Source organism: Spermophilus citellus (assembly GCF_964194105.1).
Source record: "Spermophilus citellus genome assembly, chromosome: 1".
NCBI classification, from domain to species: domain Eukaryota; kingdom Metazoa; phylum Chordata; class Mammalia; order Rodentia; family Sciuridae; genus Spermophilus; species Spermophilus citellus.
Genome location: NC_138182.1, coordinates 176123273 through 176146820, shown reverse-complemented (window position 1 = coordinate 176146820; position 23548 = coordinate 176123273). Strand labels below are relative to the sequence as shown.

The window sequence follows — 23548 nt, the reverse complement described above, 5'->3', positions numbered from 1 at the left end:
ACCAGGGAAAGACCATGAGGCTTAGACATGGCCCATCCTTGAAGGTGTGAAAAGAAATCACTGGTACTGTGTAAAAGGAGCAGCCACCTTTCATACTTTTCCATAGCATGGAGCTGCTATTTCACCCCAGGCTGTGCTGTGTAATTGTAATTGCCTCTGAGGAAGGGGGCAGACCCATCCAAAACCAGGGGGGTGGCCTGATAACTTTTTCATACTCAGATTCCCTTGAGTAATGCATGTAACTTATAGCTTTTCAGAATGTCAATTTGACCCAAATCTCCTTTTTACTAATTCTGCTTTGGGACAAAGGTGGTCTCCACTGGTACTACTGGAGAGGTCTCCCTAGCTGGCTAGCTGAACTGGGTCTGAAGCCCTACCAGAGACCCAGCCAGCTGTAGACCTGCTAAGAACAAGTCTGTCCCATTTCTACAGAATGTGGCATCCTGGCCAGGCCTGGCAGGAGAGTGAGAAGGAGAAAGCAGCAGGATTCTGTGTGCTTCCTATTCAGAGAATACCATTTGAATGTCAGAGTGAAAACTAATACCACCCCGTTCTCTAGGTCAGCATGAAAGGCAACATTAGTAAGCATTTCTTTATAAACAAAACCCAAACAACAGAATAAAAAAAATCATCTTCAATTCTCAGAACCTGATGCTTTAGAAAGGAAAAAAAAATTAGTATCTAACCCACATCTGGTCTAGTTGATTTGGGATTTAAAAGAAAATGTTTCTTAGTTTGGCCAGAGATATAATGACTCAATATGAATTATCTGGTTGAAACAGTGGTTTGGAAATTCCTTTGCTTTCAACCCTTGTTTCTTAAATGCTAGGTAACATTTAGTGTAGGACAGCAAAGATGACTTTGCTCATTTATATTTCATATTTCTTCCTAGAACTGCACAATTATGTAAAGCCACCAAATACTCAGAATTCATGATAGCAGTTCTAAGCAAACACTTGATTTTTCACTCTACACCTTTCCTTAAGGATTAAGATTAGAAAGAAAGACAGAAAGAAAGAAAGAAAAGAAAAGAAAAGAAAAGAAAGAAATGGGAAGGAACACAAATGCTGAAAGACCTGTTTATTAGGTTTAATTCTGGGATTTTTCTAGCATATTGTTTCTCCTTGTTCACTCTCCCATTGTCTTCCAAGAATGCTACAAGCTAATGACAGATTTGCCCTGGGAAGATATTATTAAAGGTAGAGGTATATCAGTGGCCTCATCTACAAAGTCAAGGTCTGGATTCTGAGAAGCAATAAAGCCTAGGGCTGCTTGCTTGACTAATATATCAATTAACTGATATATGCCTCTGTTTGTCTTGTCCAAGAAATTGAATCCAGGGCTTCTTACATGCTGAACACATGCTATACCACTGAGCCCCAATCCCAGCCCCTAGGAGAGAAAGTTTCTAAGCACAACTTTGCAATCAGACCAGTTTCAAAATGTAGGTCCCCAGTCAACTTTCTAGTGTATCACCTTGAGCAAGGTAATAAAACTTGTTCCTTCTCTAATAGACAGTGACCTAATGCAATATTTTATGTATGGCAAGAATCAGCCTGGGTGGTGGTGGGACTGGTCAATTGTCTCAGTTGACTCCCTACCGTGCCCAGTGTCAGTGGTCACTTTCCATTGGGCCCTAAGGCACAGAGGAATATGTCTAATCAAGGAGAAAACAAAAGAAAGACCAAGGGAAACCATGTATTTAAAGGAAAATGAGAGAGGATTCCAACATGGCGGCGGGCGCAGAGAGATCAAGTCCCTGACCTCTTCAGCTGTGCAGGCATAGGGAGTCGTAAATAACCTAAATCTGTTTGCTCAGGATCACTAGGCAATGCTGAGCTGACATGGATCTGGGGCGAACAGTCTGGGCCTCTCAGAACACACTCTGAGCCCGGATCAGCTGAATTCAAGCTCCCGTTCGCCTGCTTCCCGCAGACAAACAGCTGTGACTCAGCACTAATCCATCCGGCTGAAACAACTGGTCGGCCCTTCTCATCCTACGGAGGTAAATGCCTACCGAGCCTTCATAGGTAGTGGCCACAGGTTTGAAACGGGGCTTGGGAGAGACAGTAAGGACCCACCCGTTGCATTGGTCGCCCGGCAAAGGGAAACGAACTGTCGCCATTTGCAAGAGACACCACCATGGCAGAGAACTGACGTCATCAGACTGCGGCGGAGGAGATAACTTCATTGAAACCTGCGGCTACAGGTGTGTAATTCCCTAGCCTTCCCTCTCCACACATCGGGGAAACCTTAAGGACCCCTTCCAGCTCTCCCGTGAGCGCGATAGCCAGACCGAGGGAATCAGAGGTGGCGCGGGACCCGCGGTGCGGAACTACCGCTCCCACCAGGGCTGACAGCTGAGGTCTATTGCACCAGCTACCGGGGGCATGGCTACCGGAGGGCAAGTAAAATTCGCTGACGATTCTCAGCTCCAAGCTCTACAAACTTAGGGTCTGAGGGAATGGCAAACTGGAAGAGTGTGCCCAGTCGTTCATGAAAACAGGGCTCCCGGGAGCAGCAGACCTGGCGTGTAGCCAGTATTGTGGTGAGCGGCACCCGTGAGAGGGGCCTGGCTAGAGGAAAAGTGGGAAGTGACTAGACACAAGAGGAGGCCCTAGACACTCAGGATTGGAGACTCGCCCAGTCTGGGAGGAGCTGCTGCACAGTGATTGGTTCCCGCGTATTGACAGGAGAAACTTGGCCTGGTGGGCACAGCGCCACCTACTGGAAGAGAAGTTAATCAAACTCTAAGACTGCATTTATTAGGTTTTTTTCTTTTTTTCTTTTCTCTTTTTTTTTTTGATTTGGGTTTTTCTTTCATTTTCATTTTTCTTTCTTGTTGTTTTTTAAAATTTTTTAAAAATTTTTTTTCTTCTAATTTTAATTTTAATTTTTTAAATTATTTAAAAAAAACTTTTTTTTTCTTTTTTTATTTCCCATTTTTTTCTTGTCTTTTCATTTCTTTTCAATTATCTTATCCCCCCTTCCTTGAATTCTACCTGCTTACTCTCATTCTCTTTAGTGACTTCTTCCCTTCCCTTCTAATACCTTTCCTCCCAAGCATCAAATAAATTTATAGGAGTAAACAGTAACTAATCAGTCAAACAGAACAAGAAGTAACATGAGCAGCTTCAAAAAGCAAGGAAGAAAAGGAGTACAAACAATGCAGGACAGCCTAAATATTCAGGAGGACCTAGAGTCATCAGAAAAATGGTCATATAAAGAACTCAAGGAACACCTTAGACAGATGGAATGGAACCTTAAAGAGGATACAAGACAGCAAATTCAAGCAGCGAAAGAACACATTGAGAATGAATTACATAACAGATAAAAGAAGAAGTTAAGCATCTTTATCAGGAGATAGAGATTATAAAAAATAATCAAACAATAAGTCTAGAAATGAAGGAAACGATAAACCAAATTAAAAACTCAATTGAGAGTATCACTAACAGAGTGGAGCAAGTAGAAGCCAGAACGTCAGATAATGAAGACAAAATATATCATCTTGAAAAGAGTCTAGCCAACTCAGAAAGGCCGGTAAAAAATCACGAGAAAAACATCCAAGAGTTATGGGATAACATAAAAAAACCAAACTTACGAGTCATTGGGATAGAAGAAGGTACAGAGGTTCAAACCAAGGGAATGAGTAACCTGCTGAATGAAATAATTACAGAAAACTTTCCAGAAATAAAAAAGGAAACAGATATACAAATTGAAGATGCATACAGGACACCGAGCACACGAAATCACAGTAGACCAACGCCAAGACACATTGTTATGAAGATATCCAATATACAGAACAAAGAGAAAATATTAAAAGCTACAAGAGAAAGGAGACAGATTACATTCAGGGGTAAACCAATAAGGTTAACAACGGATTTTTCATCACAGACACTGAAAGCAAGAAGGTCATGGAACAATGTATTTCAAACACTGAAAGACAATGGATGCCAACCAAGAATTCTGTATCCAGCAAAATTAAGCTTCAGGTATGACAACGAAATAAAAATCTTTCATGATAAACAAAAGTTAAAAGAATTTGCAGCCAGAAAACCAGCATTGCAAAGCATTTTGAGCAAAACACTACACGAGGAAGAAATGAAAAACAATAACCAAAACCATCAGTGGGAAGTGCCTCGGTAAAGACAGAGGGCGAGGGGAAAGATAATCATGGACAAACAAACTAAATTTTTTAAAAAAAGGATAAATAATCAAACATGGATGGAAGTACAAACCACATATCAATAGTAACTCTGAATGTTAATGGCTTAAACTCTCCAATAAAACAACATAGGCTGGTATCATGGATTAAAAAAACAAATCCAACAATATGCTGCCTCCAAGAGACACATCTGATTGGAAAAGACATACACAGGCTGAAGGTGAAAGGATGGGAAAAAATATACCACGCACACGGTCCTCGTAAGCAAGCAGGGGTGGCCATCCTCATATCAAATAAAATCGACTTCAAGACTAAGTTAATCAAAAGGGATAAAGAAGGACATTATATACTGTTAAAAGGAACCATTCACCAACAAGACATAACAATTATCAATATTTATGCACCAAATAATGGTGCTGTGACATTCATAAAACAAATTCCCCTCAAGTTCAAGAATAAAATAGAGCACAACACAATAATTATGGGTGACTTCAACACACCTCTCTCACCATTGGACTGATCCTCCAAACAAAAGTTGAATAAAGAAACTATAGAACTCAATATCACAATCAATAACCTAGACTTAACTGACATATATAGAATATATCAACCATCATCAAATGGATATACTTTTTTTCTCAGCAGCACATGGATCCTTCTCAAAAAGAGACCATATATTATGCCACAGGGCAACCCTCAGTAAATATAAAGGGGTGGAGATAATACCATGCATTTTATCTGATCATAATGGAATGAAACTGGAAATCAATGATAAAAGAAGGAAGGAAAAATCCTACATCACATGGAAAATGAACATATGTTACTGAATGATCAATGGGTTACAGAAGACATAAAGGAGGAAATCAAAAAATTCTTAGAGATAAATGAAAATACAGACACAACATATCGGAATCTATGGGACACAATGAAAGCAGTTTTAAGAGGAAAATTCATCGCCTGGTGGTCATTCCTCAAAAAAAGAAAAAAACCAACAAATAAATGAGCTCACACTTCATCTCAAAGCCCTAGAAAAGGAAGAGCAAAACAACAGCAAATGTAGCAGAAGGCAAGAAATAATTAAAATCAGAGCGGAAATCAATGAAATTGAAACAAAAGAAACTATTGAAAAAATTAACAAAACGAAAAGTTGGTTCTTCAAAAAAATAAATAAGATTGACAGACCTTTAGCCATGCTAATGAAGAGAAGAAGAGAGAGAACTCAAATTACTAACATACGGGATGAAAAAGGCAATATCACAACAGATGCTACAGAAATACAGAAGACAATTAGAAATTATTTTGAAAACCTATATTCCAATAAAATAGAAGATAGTGAAGACATCGATAAATTTGTTAAGTCATATGATTTGCCCAGACTGAGTCAGGAGGATACACACAATTTCAACAGACCAATATCAATGGATGAAATTGAAGAAGCCATCAAAAGACTACCAACCAAGAAAAGCCCAGGACTGGATGGGTATACAGCAGAGTTTTACAAAACCTTTAAAGAAGAATTAATACCAATACTTTTCAAGTTATTTCAGGAAATAGAAAAAGAGGGAGGTCTTCCAAATTCATTCTATGAGGCCAACATCACCCTGATTCCGAAACCAGACAAAGACACCTCAAAGAAAGAAAACTACAGACCAATATCTCTAATGAACCTAGATGCAAAAATCCTCAATAAAATTCTGGCGAATCGAATACAAAAACACATCCAAAAAATTGTGCACCATGATCAAGTAGGATTCATCCCTGGGATGCAAGGATGGTTCGATATACGGAAATCAATAAATGTTATTCACCACATCAATAGACTTAAAGATAAGAACCATATGATCATCTCGATAGATGCACAGAAAGCATTCGACAAAGTACAGCATCCCTTTATGTTCAAAACATTAGAAAAACTAGGGATAACAGGAACTTACCTTGACATTGTAAAAGCTATCTATGCTAAGCCTCAGGCTAGTATCATTCTGAATGGACAAAAGTTAAAGGCATTTCCTCTAAAATCTGGAACAAGACAGGGATGCCCCCTATCACCACTTCTATTCAATATAGTTCTCGAAACACTGGCCAGAGCAATTAGACAGATGAAAGAAATTAAAGGCATAAAAATAGGAAAAGAAGAACTTAAATTAACACTATTTGCAGATGACATGATTCTATACCTAGAAGACCCAAAAGGGTCTACAAAGAAACTACTAGATCTAATAAATGAATTCAGCAAAGTGGCAGGATATAAAATCAACACGCATAAATCAAAGGCATTTCTGTATATCAGCGACAAAACTTCTGAAACGGAAATGAGGAAAAACACTCCATTCACAATATCCTCAAAAAAAATAAAATACTTGGGAATCAACCTAACAAAAGAGGTGAAAGACTTATATAATGAAAACTACAGAACCCTAAAGAGAGATATAGAAAAAGACCTTAGAAGATGGAAAAATATACCTTGTTCATGGATAGGCAGAACTAACATTATCAAAATGGCGATATTACCAAAAGTTCTCTATAGGTTTAATGCAATGCCAATCAAAATCCCAATGGCATTTCTTGTAGAAATAGATAAAGCAATCATGAAATTCATATGGAAAAATAAAAGACCCAGAATAGCAAAAGCAATTCTAAGCAGGAAGTGTGAATCAGGCGGTATAGCGATACCAGATTTCAAACTATATTACAGAGCAATCGTGACAAAAACAGCATGGTACTGGTACCAAAACAGGCGGGTGGACCAATGGTATAGAATAGAGGACACAGAGACTAATCCACAAAGTTACAACTATCTTATATTTGATAAAGGGGCTAAAAGCATGCAATGGAGGAAGGATAGCATCTTCAACAAATGGTGTTGGGAAAACTGGAAATCCATATGCAACAAAATGAAACTGAATCCCTTTCTCTCGCCATGCACAAAAGTTAACTCAAAATGGATCAAGGACCTTGATATCAAATCAGAGACTCTGCGTCTGATAGAAGAAAAAGTTGGCTCCGATCTACATATTGTGGGGTCGGGCTCCAAATTCCTTAATAGGACACCCATAGCACAAGAGTTAATAACAAGAATCAACAAATGGGACTTTCTTAAACTGAAAAGGTTTTTCTCAGCAAGAAAAACAATAAGAGAGGTAAATAGGGAGCCTACATCCTGGGAACAAATCTTTACTCCTCACACTTCAGATAGAGCCCTAATATCCAGAGTATACAAAGAACTCAAAAAATTAGACAATAAGATAACAAATAACCCAATCAACAAATGGGCCAAGGACCTGAACAGACACTTCTCAGAGAAGGATATACAATCAATCAACAAGTACATGAAAAAATGCTCACCATCTCTAGCAGTCAGAGAAATGCAAATCAAAACCACCCTAAGATACCATCTCACTCCAGTAAGATTGGCAGCCACTATGAAGTCAAACAACAACAAGTGCTGGCGAGGATGTGGAGAAAAGGGTACACTTGTACACTGCTGGTGGGACTGCAAATTGGTGTGGCCAATTTGGAAAGCAGTTTGGAGATTCCTGGGAAAGATGGGAATGGAACCACCATTTGACCCTGCTATTGCCCTTCTCGGACTATTCCCTGAAGACCTTAAAAGAGCATGCTACAGGGATACTGCCACATCGATGTTCATAGCAGCACAATTCACATTAGCTAGACTGTGGAACCAACCCAGATGCCCTTCAATAGATGAATGGATAAAAAATATGTGGCATCTATACACAATGGAGTACTATGCAGCAATAAAAAATGACAAAATCATAGAATTTGCAGGGAAATGGATGGCACTAGAGCAGATTATGCTTAGTGAAGCTAGCCAATCCCTAAAAAACAAATACCAAATGTCTTCTTTGATATAATGAGAGCAACTATGAACAGAGCAGGGAGGAAGAGCAGGAAGAAAAGATTAACATTAAACAGAGACATGAGATGGGAGGGAAAGGGAGAGAAAAGCGAAATTGCATGGAAATGAAGGGAGACCCTCATTGCTATACAAAATTACATATAAGAGGTTGTGAGGGGAATGGGAAAATAAACAAGGAGAGAAATGAATTACAGTAGATGGGGTAGGGAGAGAAGATGGGAGGGGAGTGGAGGGGGGATAGTAGGGGATAGGAAAGGTAGCAGAATACAACAATTACTAATAGGGCATTATGTAAAATTGTGGATGTGTAACAGACGTGCTTCTGCAATCTGCATTTGGGGTAAAATTGGGGGTTCATAATCCACTTCAATCTAATGTATGAAATATGATATGTCAAGAGCTTTGTAATGTTGTGAACAACCAATAAAAAAAAAAGTTAAAAAAAAACAAAAAAAAAATAAAGGAAAATGAGATTAAAACCTGTTTCTTGGGGGCTGGGGTTGTGGCTCAGTGGTAGAGTGAATGTCTTGCATGTACGAGACACTGGGTTCGATCCTCAGCACCACATAAAAATAAATAAATAAAATAAAGATTTGTGTCCACCTACAACTAAAAAAAAAAGTAAAAAATATATATATATTTCCATTATGGAAATAAAAAGTATTTTTCCACATTTACTTTGTAAACCCCCACCTCCCGCTCCCCTGCCAGGTTTGGTCATTTAGGTTTTCTGCAGACTGAGTTGTGTGAGTGTGTAAACCCTGGCCCATGGCAATTGATGGAAACTACCATGAAGAAAATGGGTCACCTTTTCTAACTTCACTATGTTAGCTGAAAGTTCTTGGCAGAGGACCTCCACATTTAATTGTACTTGTGATCCCAGGCTGGATGGTGCTATCTGTCTGTAAAAACAAAGAGAAAAATTATTAGCAGGGAGGGCAAAGAAAGAAGTGGAATGAATCCATTTTCAATTTGAGTGGCAAACTAGGCTATAATAGGAGAGGGAGCATTTCACTTGTTAATATCAGAAAGGCCCTGCAGTAATCCCCACCTCCAGACTAGGTATTTAGGAAATTAATTCTCACAAGCTCAGCTGAAAATCTTTTAAGCTATTTTTGTTCAAGGGAATGAGTTGTGCCTTGGCTTCTTAACAAAAATCAGACCATTATTTTCAAGTACATGGTTTCTTAGACTCCTTTTATCAACTCCTAACATCCTTTCTTTCCCTACCACAGCATACATTTGTAAGGCTTATTGCTAACTCAGTAATTCACAGATTTTTTTTTCAAATGGGAGAAAGTTTAGAAATGTCTATCTCATTAATTAAATTTCCATTCAAGTCTGAGATTTTTTGGTTCCTTCCTTGAGACTTGTTATACCATCATAACAGGTGTCCAATATTTACCATTTGACTATTTTGGGTGTGGCTCTTCCTCTGGGGTCCTTTAGTTGTTAGCACCATAGGAAATTTGGAGAAGTACAGTAAATACATTTTTCTCAGAGAGATGATCTAAAGCTGTTTATGAGATTTTCACAATCAGGTTAAGAACCATAATCTGTGTCTACTCTACATTTCTTGGTTGTGATTTAATTGGCACTGTTCAGTTTTTGGATGGTGGTGACTGGTCCAATTTATTTTACATAGTTTTTAAGATAGAGGGACTTGGTAAGTTATGGACAATTATTTAAATCTTAAGAAAGATATCAATATTCTTTATCCTTGACCCATGGAAACATGATCTCAATCCTTGATTTTTTTAGGTGAGGGACCTAAGGCCTGGAAAAGCAACTTACCAACATGAGACTCTGAGTAGCAGGTGTTCTCATCCCTGGGCTAGGGATATGGGGACGAGCAGAGCCAGCACCACAGGCTGCTAACATTGCTAACAAAGCTGGCAATATGCATGGATTCACAAGGATGGCTCTTTAGCAATGGAAGAGGAAAATTCACATGTGGATTCAGCTGCCCGGCAGCACAGATGGATCCCTCTGGACAAAGGACCTGGGGCTGCTTGGGTCCTGGAACAGGGCTGTGTCAACAGACCTTCCCACCATGCTGTTCCCTGACCACATGTCACAAGTGATCTTTGTGATTTTTTTCCTTTGAAGGGTATTTTTCAGGTTCTTATTTCCTCCTGGATTGATTATTTTGAAAGTAGAATGAATGAATATTCAATTTGTTAGTGGAATTCCCCACTGATTATCACCAAGTTTATTATATGATAATAGGACATGAGATCTATTTTTCTAATTGAACCAACTTCTTCTTATGTAATAGTGAACTAATAGCCTATAATAATCTGGAGTCACTATGCCTCTAATTTTGTTAACATTTGAACAGGTGAGAGAGTAAGGGCAGATTATGAATCTATTCCGAACTATTTATTAGGCTTCTATAATATATTGGTTCATATGTAAACTGTGGCTCAAAAATAACCTGTAGACCAGCATATAGTAAGCCACAGAAGGTCTTTAGGTAACTTAAAGAGTAAAGAAGGCCCTAGAATGGTATACACAGCAATTCTCAAAGTGTTGATTCTAGACCAGCACCATCAGCATCAATTGGGAAGCGCCATCCCAGGCCTATTGCATGAAAAACTCTTGGATGGATCCTACAATCTGTTTGAACAAGCCCTGAAGATAATTTTGAGGCATCTTAAGGTTTAAGAGCCACTGATAGACTGGGAAGCCTATCTTTGTAATTTTGTAGATCTGCATTTGAATCCTGGTTTTACTATAAAACCAGGATTTAATTTTTATTTTATTCATTTACTTATATGGGGGGCTGAGAACTGAACCCAGTACCTCACACATGCTAGGCAAGTGCTCTACCACCGAGCCACAGCTCCAGTCACCTAAGCTAATTATTTCTGAGCCTCAGTTTTCTCATCTGTAAAATAGAAATAACAACTCTCTCATCAGATTATGGTAAAAATATAATAAAGATAATCTGTTTGTATTTGTATCTGTATATATCCATTCTAATAGAGACTCTTGCATATGGCAGGTAATTTGTTAAGGATTACCTCTACTTTTAAAACTCGAGCTAAAAGTATGCTTTCTAACCTGAAAGAATGATTTTATTTTACTTGAGGAAAGAATACTATGTCTGAACAGATTTATTTGGTCAGACATGTCAAAAAGGAATGAATGAAAAATCTTCATAGACATAGTCAACTAATTACTAGTTGTATGATTCTATAGTTGTTGGGAGTTTTGTAAACAAATTGGTTAAAGATTTAGACATGATGAAATGTGCTGAGTTACTTGCATTGTTTCTCTTTTACAATGTCCCGACTCACTGCCATTTTATGAAGATAAGCTTGTATAGGTTAATAAACAGGCCAAGGTCACAATCGCCTCTTGGAATCATAGAGCAAGACAATGTGAACTTGGGTGTGTTTCTTGCCATATTACTGGCAACAGTATAGTAACTTGAAAACAGTGCAGGGTTAGGTCATTCATCCCTAGGAACCTCCTACCTCTTGACTTTTTTATATCCTTAAAAGTTTCATACAGAATGCATTCTCAGTGAATGTTTGCTAAGGAGGATGCCAAGCTTGGGTCAACTATTATGCTAATCTGAACAGCCAGCGGAGGTCAGCTAGAAGAAGCGTCTTAGTCTTACTCGGTACCGTGGGTATCCACGAAGGATGTTAGTGACCCCAGTCGCTCCTCCAGAGTGTTAATTCTGTATCTCATATAGAAGGTTGAGACGATCAGGGCACAGGCACTGGAAAGAGATAAAGAGCAATTTCCAGGAGGTTAATGGCCAGGATCTAATATTCAAAAAACAATAAACTCAGAGCCAATTTGTATGCTGGAGCAAAGCATTTTCTAAAACAACTTGGCTAAAGAGGTGTTCAAAAGATCATTTTAAAAATAGGTCGATGCTTGGGGCTGGGGTTGTGGCTCAGGGGTAGACTGACTGCCTAGCATGTGTGAGGCACTGCGTTTGATTCTCAGCACCATATATAAAATAAATAAAAATAAAGGTCCATCAACAACAAATAAAAACATTTAAAAAATAGGTTGATGCTTGTCATGAAACTTCATGGCCAGAAGGAAACTTAAAAAGACTATAGCCCTAGTCCCTCAAATTTCAAATGATGGACATTCTAATAGGACTGTTCAAGGTCAGACCCAAGCTGGACCATCAAGCCAGTGTTCTTCCTCCCTCTACTGGAGGAGTCTGGGCAGAGAGTGCCTAGTCTGCTCCCCAGTGACTCACAAATCCCTTGCTTTATCTGGAAACCAGATTGGGCATGTTCTCTTTATTGTGAGGAACAGCTTAGAATTGGACCATGCTATTTTCAGAAGGACTGGTTACAGACTGGAAGCTGTTTAAAAAGTCAATGCCTGTGTTTTTAGGAGAGGGAAGACATTGTGAAGATGTATTGTCTTTTCTTCACATTTTGAAGATGTCTTGTCCTTTCTTCAGAGGACAGGGAACAGATGGAAAAACAACAAGAAAAAGATACTTTGTAATTTATAGAACAATGTTCCAAGGAATGGTATCTATTCAGAACTTAGTTCTCTGCTGAATTTGGTACAATCATTATGAAAATGTGACCTATGCTTAAGAAACAAAACAATGTCAATGTAGGGGACAGAAATTGTCAGACAAAATATTTGGGTCCCCTTAGAGACAAATACAACAAAGATTTACAATGGCTCTTGGCAATGTGAAGAGGTTTTTTCCTTGAGAGAATTGAATCACTTGCTTAAATCACTCAGAGTAAATACATTTACTTACACAATTGCATAAAATATAAGAATATGGTGGAGAGCCGGACATTTCTGGGACTTCACTTTATGCAAAATTCCAATGTTTTCTGACAGACCTGTTGGGTGGAAACCAGAAAAGCAACAATTTGACACCGTGGCATACTTCCTTCATTAGGCAATGTCTCAGTGGGGAAAAGATCCTGGAGACAGGTGCTCATTCCCAGAGAAAATACATCAGAGAAAAATATTAACTGAAGCCTTTTAGTTGTCACTTTAACCAGTAGGTTCAATTGTTTCTAAAATGTTTCATCCAACACATGTTCACTGAGAGCCTTCTTTGGGTCAAGTATTGAGTCAATGGATCAATGGAGAACAACAGAACACCATCCTTGCTCTCATGCCAGCATAACTGGTGACCAGTTATTAGAAGATTAGTGAACAAGAACCAATTCAATGATTTGCATTTACCACCAATATTTGGATCATCATCTCAAAGTATTCAAAAGAATGAAGTGGTCTCCATGAAGACTAATTCAGCTTTGTCCCCCCCAGAGTACAACGCAGAACTGGGTACTGGTTGCTTAACGAACAAGAGAGAATTAAAATGCAAAGACCTACAATGAGAAGGAAGGGACTATGTAGTCATCAAGTAAGACAATGAGATATTTTAAAGGTTACAAACAGAAATCTCCTCCCCTTCAAACAAAATAAACAACCCCTCTTCCCCAACTCTGCTTTTTACCATGTGCAGGGAGACTTTTGACTTTTCCTTCAGGAGTTCTGTTGACATGGGCATCTGCCCGAGTTGGTTTTGCTTCTGCCTTGGAGATGTTCAGAACTGTCTGGGATTCTGTCACATGGAAATCTACCAAGTCAAAATGGAACTGGATCAGTTTTCTCCCCAATGCATTTTAAAACACAGGATCAACTACAAAGCAAAGCACTCTTAATCTGTATAATGGCCAAGTACATAAATGGATCTTCTCATAAGTTGGGTGAAGTGGCTCGTGATGGAAATCCAATGCTCAAGCAAACAAGTAATAAAACAATATAAGCACAGCCTGTTGTCACCCCACCAATTTGCAAGGGCAATTTGTCTATAGCAATTAATGCTATCACTGAAATAAGAAGTATGAAAATACTACATGCTGATTTTCCTCGACCATGCTAATATTATGTCCATTTAAGAGACATTTGTTAAATGCATAAAGGGAAATGGACTTTGACCACTTAGGCAATTCCTTCCCCTTTAAACTTTCAAGTTGCCCCCTTTCAGATTCCTTTTGCAACTGTTAACTAGGACGACAAGGTGGGCTTTTTTTTTTTTTTTTTTGTCTCTTTCTATGAGGAGAATGAGAGAGTTTAGTGGGGAATTCAATTTTAGTTAAGAAACAAAGATCTGCCAGACCTCGAGAGTTCTCAGACTCTGGAGTTTGAGAACCAGAACTGCTGTATCCTTCCATGTCTTGACTTCTCTGTCGAACCACTCCATCCACATCTGAGAATTCATCATTGAAATCCTGAGGGAGACAATGAAAGGAAGAGAGGCCAATTTTTCCTCATTAGACAGGCAGGCTTTTGTGACTTGTGGCCATCTCCATTAGGCCTGACCCATAAAATACAGAAAAGAAGGAAGGATTACCCCACACTACTGGGATTTTCCTAAGAGATCAGAGTATCTGGTTACTGAAACTGAGATTCTTCTGGGCAGTTAGCATTCTGTCCACAACAGTGGCCAACTTGTTTGAGGCAAATGTCTAAGGAAAAAAAAAAAAAAAAAAAAAGCTGGAATGCTAATGATTTGGAAAGCTTCCAGTGTAAAACAGAAGAATTCTCATTAGCACTTTGTAATGAGAAAAAACTGAGTGCTATAGACATACAGAGGAGAAAAGAGTGGATAGAAAGCTCTAAATCCAAGTTTGAATATGCAGATAGAGAGGTATTACTAAATTATAGTTTTTTAAAAGATGTTAAAAACAGAAGGAAAAATGACTTTAGAAAGTAAGCCATAAAATGAAAGTTTCAGCTTTTTTCCTTCCCTCAACTAGATCAAGATAAGGTCAGTAATGTAAAATTTAAATTATAGGGAGATGATAGAGAAGCAAGGGAAAAGGCAGAGATGTTTCAGTTTGCATTCCTTGGACTCCTCCAAAGTACTTGGAACTACAGAGATAAGTGGGATCATTAAAATGTCCCAGCAGAGGTATAATTAGGCTGAGCTTTTAACATTTTAGTTAGCTGCCAGATGAAGAAGAGACTCCTCTTGCAAGCAAATCACCAACCTTTTGCCTTGAACTTGCCTCTTTTGGCCATCTCAACATTCATTTGTATTTTACACAAGAATTTATAGGGGAATGAAAACTGAAAAAAATAAATCTCTTCAAGTTCATCATGATCTATTGAATGCCTATCATGTTATCAGGCTGTATGCAAAGCTCCTCACATACATGACTGCATTTACTGCTCCTAACCACATGGTGATGTGGGCATTTTGGTGGATGAGAAGACTGAGCAGTGCCAGAGCTTGCCTGATGACATCACATGATGGGTGGAGCCCGGATCTGAAGCCAGGCTTGCTGGATTTCAAATCACATCTAATTGTGTTTTGCACTGCTTCCCATTACTTTTTGTAAAAGATAGATACTTAAAAAATTGAGATAAAATTCACACAACATAATTTAAAATATGCAATTCAGTGGTTCTTAGAATATTCACGAGGTTGTGCAACCATCACCACTATCTTATTCCAGAATAGTCCTCCCCAAAGAAAGCCCATACCCACCAGCAGTCACTACCAATTTCTCTCTCCTCCCACTCCCTATTAACCACTGACTTAATTTCTGTGCCTATGGTCTGCCTGTTTGACACATTTCAGAGGCAGAGGGTCCCTGACTCACAAGTTTTTTGACTTTGTGACAATGTGAAAGCAATTCACATTCAGTAGAAACTATATGTCAAATTTTGAATTTTGATCTTTCTCTAGCCTAGTAATATACTCTATAATAATCTCTTGTGAAGCTGGATAGTTGCAGAGAGCAGAAGCTCTGGGTCAGCCAAGTGACCATAAGGGAAAACAATGGATACTCTGTGGTATACTCCACTGGTAAGCCCTGACTTTCAATGAGCTAGGCAGAGTGAATGAATTTTTGACTTATGATATTTTCAATTTAAGATGGGTTTCTAGGGATGGAATCCCATCATAAGTTGAGGAACATCTGTAACTGTAATCATACAATACATGACCTTGTGTGTCTGACTTCTTTGATTGAGCATTATGTTTTCACTTGCCACCCATTTGGTTGCACATATCAGCACTTCATTTCTTTGTTATGGCTGAATAATATTCTACTGTATGTATACACCACATTTAAAAAAATATATTAGTTAGCTGAAGGACATTAGGGGTTTCTTCCTACTTTTTGTCTGCATGAATAACACTGCTATAAACACTCTTATGATAGTTTTTATATGAACATTCTACTACTCCTTAAGAAAAAATTTTACTACTCCTTAAAAAAATTCTGTACAGGAAGATTTGTAGGAGGTATTGAAACTATGGAATCATACTGCTTCACTAAATGCAAATATATAAGAATAACAGATTTGGGAATAATTACTTGTACGGCACTGTACTCTTTGGGGAAACATTATATTCCATTAGAGGTACAAACCTTGTACAAAAGGGAGTTATTTCCCACTAGAGATTTACCCTACAGTCAACAAATTCTAAAGGAACTAAATAATGTCTACCTGTTACTTGGGCATTATAGTTTTCTTTCAACCATTTCTGAGTTTGCCTCATTTTCTTTTCTAAGCTGTCAAGCCTATGAAGACAAGAATTAGCTTTCTCTCCACATGTCTAAGGCAGGAAAACAAGGCTACTCAGCAAAAAGGGATGCCCAATTTCACCTCTCAATGAGAGAGAAGCCCTGAATTAATTTTGATTTTTCCAGTTTTCTTATAATATATATTGGTATGGTGCTCTGAATATAGAATACATTTGTGGGCTGACTTATGCCCTGCTTCAAATAGATTTGCAAATCCCTTTAAAACCATGCTAATGGTGTATATATAGCTCAGTCATAGAGCTCTTGCCCCCTTCCACCACCCCCCCCCAAAAAAAAAAGAAAAAGAAAAAAACAAACAAGCAAACAAAGCCAGTCCTTATGTATTTCTGTGGTGACCAGAAACTCACTAAGACAGCTTATTATCATGTTTCTTTTGTTTTATAGAACTCTTCAATTACTAGAAAAAAGTTATGGTTTCCAGTGTGTCCCTCTTCTTCCAGAGAAAGAGAGATGTGTCTCGCTGCTTCAGCTCTCCCTCAAACTCTGAGGTCCTAAGCTCCTCCCACACCCTGGCAAGGTGTACGCACACAGTAATTATGGAACACACTCCCTTTCTTTTGCGTGAAGATAGTTATGTAGGCAACTTACCAGGGGCAGAGATGAAGGACGGTCTGCTTGGAAAAAATTTTCACCAGAAGACTGAATGGGGCTGCTACCAACACTTACATTCTGAAATTATTGGAACAAAATGAAAATCCAGATCAATTATAAGCAACCAGAGGCAAGAGAGAAGAAAGGCAGCTATAGAAACTCAGGATGGTCACACTTACTTCCAAGTGCCCACACACAGATTTTAGTAGTTTGTAAGTTGAATCTCTGGAGAGTAAGGAGACAAATATGTACTGAAAAACAAAAGAGAATAATTATTAACAGAGACTCCATTATGAGAAGCATGAATTCAGAGTTCAAATAAGCAGCTGTATATATTTGTTTTCAAATGACACAAACCATCGCCCTTACCCAAACATTCAAATTTTACTTCATTAAAATAAGTAATAAAGCAAATATAAGGAATAAAGCAAGTGTTACCTCCCCCATAGCAATAAAACTTCTAGACTCAATTTAAGAATAATAAAGAAATGTAGGGCTCCAAAATTCCAACATAGGTGCCTCCCAAAAGCTCAGAGAGCAAAGGGCCTAGACATTAAGAAAAGACCAGTGGTATCTGCTAGATCCTCTTTAAAGTCTCTCCCACTCCAGTTTTGTTTTTGTGTTTAAAGGTATTTAACAATTCCCCTGGGTCCACTTTCTCTGCCCTGACCTAGATTTCCTCTGAAAACTTCCCAGCAACTCTAATAGGCCAGTTCTTTTTCACACCATTTCCAGATTCTTCCCTGTACAAATATGGAGATTTTTCTAGTGGTTGCTTATAAGTGAGTTATGGGAAAAGAGTAAAATCAGAGCCAGGCAAATAAGCTGGAGACAAATGACATAAGGAAAATTATTACCATAGATGGGATATTCACAAAATATTAAAACTCACTTTTTCTCCATCTATCTGAGCCACTGAATCTTTTCAGATCCCCTTTGTATGACTTTGTGATGATCCCTCTCTTTCATCAAGAAAACTCGATGTCATTTCCAAGTAAGTATTTATTATATTCCAAAGTAGTTAACACTGTGGGTTCTGGCATTAGATTCAGTTGTAAATTTTGGCTTTGATATTTACCAATTGGGTAATTTTGGGGAAAGCTGCTCAAGCATTCTTCCCTCATAAGTTGGTAGCGTGGAATAAATGAGAAAATACAAAGAAAGCATTTGATGTGTGAGGGATACTAATGCCAGTTAGCTGTTGGTATTTTTTAAAATCTCAAAATAGATATACTAACTTATTTTCTAGCTCATCAGAATTGCCTCTTTTTATCTTTCCATAAGCCATCTAGTATGGTGAGAAGTGGAATATAGCTATGTGTTTTCATAAATATAGTAGGTAAGAGATTAAAAAAGAATGTCAAGTAAAAAACAAGTAACTGAGCTTCTCTATTTCCTCTCTCCTGTCAAGCTAAATAAATACCATTCTCTCTTTCCCTCCTCCACCCTCTCTCTTTGTGGTGATGGGATTGAACCCAGGGCTTCAGGCAAGCTCTCTATCACTGAGTGATCCCTAGCCCATGAATTATTACCACCTTGAATGGGAATATTTCTGGTTGCACATGTCTGGGATAGCCCAGGAATCAACAGTAGCTCTAGAATTTCTGGATAGAAGAGAGGTTGTCCAAGCACCTGGTAGCAAAAAGGGGTGGGAACTGATCCCAAAGCTATAATTGTGGAGCAGGTACAGGTTTCATGCATTTGGGATGACTCTGGGGAGGCACCTAACTGGTTATGAGAAGGCTGGCCAACCCCCTCCTAGAGACTCCTCAGTGTCACCTGCCTCCCCTATCAGCAAGGCTGCTGCCTTTTTTTTTTTTTTTAGTTATATTAAAGAAATTGAATATTTCAGTTTTGTCTGACTGAACAATTGTTAAGGAAAGGGAAGTTGGGAAAGAATTTAGCTTTTTTGACCTTGGTCAAGCAAGTATAGTTAAGTCATTAGGAAATTCAAAATTGGGAACAATTACATTAGAATAAATCATTTTGTGGGGGGAAATCTAACATAATTTCCCTAGGCTATAATTTTTAGAATTAGTCTTATAGAAAATCTCCAGCTTCACTGTAGGAATGATGACATTTATGGTTTCAGGTCTCTGTCCTTGGCAAGAATCCTGGAAGGCAACAGAGCCCAGAGCAGGAGGATAAAGCAAAAGTGCTCACGCTCTGCAGGAGTACTCACCTTGTCTGTGACTGTTGCTATAATCAGGGCATTTGGCACCAGAAGAGCAGTTTTGGTTTTCTTTATTAGGGTTACTGAGAATGCCGGAATAGAGATCTGAAACAGATTCAGGAAGTTAGCACTGGTTTAGACTTCACACAACACCACTTCAAATCTACACATTAAAGCAAAAATGGGGAGAAAAGATAAACAAGGAAATCAACACCAGCATCAAGCTCCCTAGACTTCATGAAGAAAAGTGAGTCTTCTCAGCAATTTAGTGAGACCCTCAGCAACTTAGTGAGACCTTGTCTCACTAAGTTAGTAAAGCATTCCTGGGTTCAATCCCCCTGTAACAAAAGAAAAATAAAAGTGAATCTTACAAAGTGGTATGAGTCAGGCATGGTGGTACACACCTGTAATCCCAGTGGCTCGGGAGGCTGAGGCAGGAGGATCTTGAGTTCAAAGCCAGCCTCAGCAATGGTGAGGCACTAAGCAACTCAGTGAGACCTGTCTCTAAATAAAATACACAATAGAGCTGGGGATATGGCTCAGTGGTTGAGTGCTTTGAGTTCAATTCCTGGTAACCTCTCCCAACAACCAAAAATAGAATAGTATGGATGGTGCCACCTGAACTCTTCAAACTGGTATTTATAAAGCCAGAGGACAAATCTGGACCAACAATTCTACTGAAGGTCTTACTGGGAAACTTTTCTCTTTAGACATGGGGAATAGAATATAAAAATTACATTCATTTTCCTTTATTAGAGCCTAAGAAGTTTCAAGATTGTGGTCACCCGCTTTGAGTTAACTTCCATATGCCCCCCTCCCCTCTGTACAGGGCATGTGTGGGTGGGGGCAAAATTCAAGAATGCCAGTGCAGTAGAGAAATCACTGCAGAGTCTGGGTTATTCAGTTCTGTTACTATCTGCATGACTCGCTCAGTCTTATAAACTTTCTACTCTGGGTCTGTTTCCTGATCCATGCATTGGAGATAGAATTGTCTATAGAATTTTCTATGACTTAAATGTGAAATATAATATGGAAATATATGGAAAAAGGCCAGTGTCAGATAAAAATTTCCATCCATTTCCTCATTTGTCTCATGAAATCAGGATTTTTTTTTATTAGAACCAAAAAATAAATTTATTAGAACCAAAAATTCCAAAAATAAACATACATTGGTGAAATATAAGTTCATCTCTGGTTCGAATAAAAATGACAAAACTGTAGAAGCTATCATTATTAACACCTATTTAACAGATGGGAATGTCATTTGACTTGCTTGAGGTCCTACATAGAGAAGGTTACAAAGGTGAAATCTGAACTGAATTGATCCAAAATTGGGTTCTTTTCAATACATTGTGCTATAAGAATGTACGAGATGGTGCAAAGAACACTAGGTTCTCCTGATATCTTGTTATATCCTTCCAACCTCATTTGGTTTCAAAGAAGAATAGATCATATCACTTTGATCCCTGAATAATAGAGCCACACAGGCATGGTTAAAAGAAAATGATGTCACTCCCTCCATAGGTCTGTGTGCTTGCCTGAACATGTGTTTTGTTAAAATGCTTCATTTATTCCAAAAGTGATCAACAAGGTTGACAGGAAAGAGGAGGCCTTGCGTTAGTACTACCAGCTTGAGGAAGGAAAACGAAGTTTTAATTTTGAATCTTTGCATTCACATTTGGGTTTATGAGATGCGCTGACTAATTGCGCTGCCAAGTTCCAGACAGGAAGACTAAGGAGGAATGAGGAACTAATCCAAATTAGGTATTTTCTCAAAGCTCTTTTGCCAAAGAACTCTACCCACAAAAATTTTTAAGAATAGGAGGTAATTCTGCAGTTGTAAATTGGGATACCTTTGGGAAAACTGAATTTGAAGACCTATGAAGATTAATTATAATATCAAAATGAGTCCAATTGGTTTTTGAGCAGCAGTGCAAACACACAGTGACAAGGGACTATAAATTTAGATTTTTCTAAGGCACCGAACACCCTTAAGGAGTTTTCAATCATGAGTGCAAAATTACAACTCCACAGCATTTGTGAAACGAAGCTGAAATTACTTTTCAGTGAGACTAGATGGAACTTGATACGTGCATGCTAATTTTACTAGTGTCTGAAATAGAGACCGGCCGACGACAAGGTTCTGATTAAATTAAGGCTAACTTTATTAACATTTTTCCATGGCAGGGTGCTTAGAAAGTTCCCCTTCCGAGAGCAAATTATTTGGGTGCCTTCAGTTCATAATGGAACATGCTGGACTTTTATTGACAGTGAGGAAATTCTGTAACCTCTCAGAAGCCCAGATCTCTTTTGATACTCTTCAGAGACAAGAAGCATATGAGTCACTATTATGGTTCTTATTCCCACCCCCTGCTAATTTTCAATCTTCTGCCTCGGTAAGTTAGACACAGCATATGCAAAAACAATCCCCAAGAGTCTGCATCTTTAAACATCCAGGGTTTTACCTTCTTTTTGTCATTTCTCTGTTAGGTAGAAGTAGGGTTTTTAAAGCCATTGCAGAATAGTATTAGCTTGAAACTGCATTTACTACCTTTCTTCATTCTTCCATCTCTTTCGGAGGACTGTCTTGGTTCATGCATATCGTTAACCCCTGCTTCTCTGCTCAGAGATGTTGGTTCTCTCTGAACTTCTGAGAATTACCTTTACCACTCTGATTGGTACTACATAATCTCCTTCCCAAATCCATGAACGAGTTCTCATAATCCAGAAATCTAGAATGTATGGTGGAATACTGCTTAATATTGCTTTGTGTTATACTGATTCAGATAATACCTCAAACCAAAATTTGCTTATTTAAATGTGTCTCTACAAAATAAAGAAAGAAGGGGCTGGGAATATGGCTCAAGTGGTAGTGTGCTCGCCTAGCATGAGTGAGGCACTGGGTTCAATTCTCAGCAGCACCACATAAAAAATAAAATAAAAATATTGTGTCCGCCTAAAACTAAAAAATATTTTAAAAAAATAAAGAATACAAAAGAACATGTTTTACCTGAAGAGTAGTATGCTTGTCTATACGTAATGCCAAAAAAAGAAAGTTTCTATTGTATTTGTTGATGGTCTCTCTACACGTGCCAGAGGCTTTCAGAAAAATATTTTTAAAGAAGCCAATCAACTCAAATAAAAAAGTTTATCATCAGCCTACTTCCTGGGTATAGAGACTGCTTATTCATCATCATGAATCAGAGTGACTGAAAACTCACTGTCATGCAACCCAAGAAGGTGTTTTTCTTGACTTCTTACTCTGGTGGCCTGAGTGAACTGTGATGTAACACCATGCTCGAAGGCAAGGATGTCATCAGGAGGGGATTATCTCTTCTCTTCCTACACTGCAGGTTTAGAAGGCGGTGCCGTGGGCAAACTGCCAATTTCCTCAGGTTATTCTCATTTATGCTCAAGTGTCACGCACCTCTGCTCCCTGAATCTGTGTTTAAAGAGAATGAAAAGGCTCAGTATCAGAGAGTCCTTGGGGAAGTGGGTATGAGCCTCCTCCAGAGGAGGCCTAAGTGCTGCCCTTGCTGCTGAGGATGTGCTTCATGTGCAGGTCTCCTCTTTGTTGGTCTGAATATGGTGTAAAGCTTAACATTTCTTACACAAAGGGTTTTGGTTTTAATGAATGCCTGTGAAAAAAATTGTATCACCTTCCCATATGAAACACTCTTGGAGTGTTTCTGGTGACATTTGGGCAAAGGGTATTTAGGGGAGAGGGACATTGTGCTTGTATAAGGAAACGAGTGAGCATGCTGAAGGGAGGACTCAATCCTTGACTCCATTTTCTCTCTCTCTGACCTGTTTGTCTCTGAGTTATTCTTCCCCTCAGTTATCTTAAATTCCAGGTCTGAGAGATAACATCTGATGATGGATATTGAAACTGCCCTTTCTGCCCCCAGCCATGATTTTGTTGGTGCTGACAAGACAAGACCAGCCCAGGACAAAGATCAACTCGACCAGGATCTGAGCAAGATCACTGCCACTGCAACCCCCTAGCCTCTTGCCTCTGCTCTTTCCTGGTAGAACCACAGAGCTCCTGTTGAGGCCCTGAAGATAGTACTCTGACCTGTCTTCCCAGTGCAACCACACTGAGAATATATTCCCCAATTGCTTTTGCTATTGTTGTTTTTTTTGGGGTGGCTGGGAGTGGGCCT

At 38.7% G+C, this 23548-nt stretch overlaps 1 protein-coding gene across 2 annotated transcripts in view; it reads right to left on the bottom strand.

Annotated features, from left to right (window-relative positions):
* GRAMD2B (GRAM domain containing 2B) overlaps positions 1 to 23548 on the bottom strand; it is a 74479-nt gene that overhangs the window by 2344 nt on the left and 48587 nt on the right. For both annotated transcript variants that reach the window (XM_081307791.1, XM_081307790.1), the window contains 8 exons: positions 19395 to 19490; positions 17392 to 17463; positions 17210 to 17290; positions 14182 to 14293; positions 13516 to 13638; positions 12802 to 12889; positions 11674 to 11778; positions 8854 to 8947 (listed from right to left, as the gene is read on the bottom strand). In XM_081307791.1, the coding sequence (XP_081163917.1) occupies positions 8854 to 8947; positions 11674 to 11778; positions 12802 to 12889; positions 13516 to 13638; positions 14182 to 14293; positions 17210 to 17290; positions 17392 to 17463; positions 19395 to 19490 (771 nt within the window). The remainder of the gene's footprint in view (positions 1 to 8853; positions 8948 to 11673; positions 11779 to 12801; positions 12890 to 13515; positions 13639 to 14181; positions 14294 to 17209; positions 17291 to 17391; positions 17464 to 19394; positions 19491 to 23548) is intronic.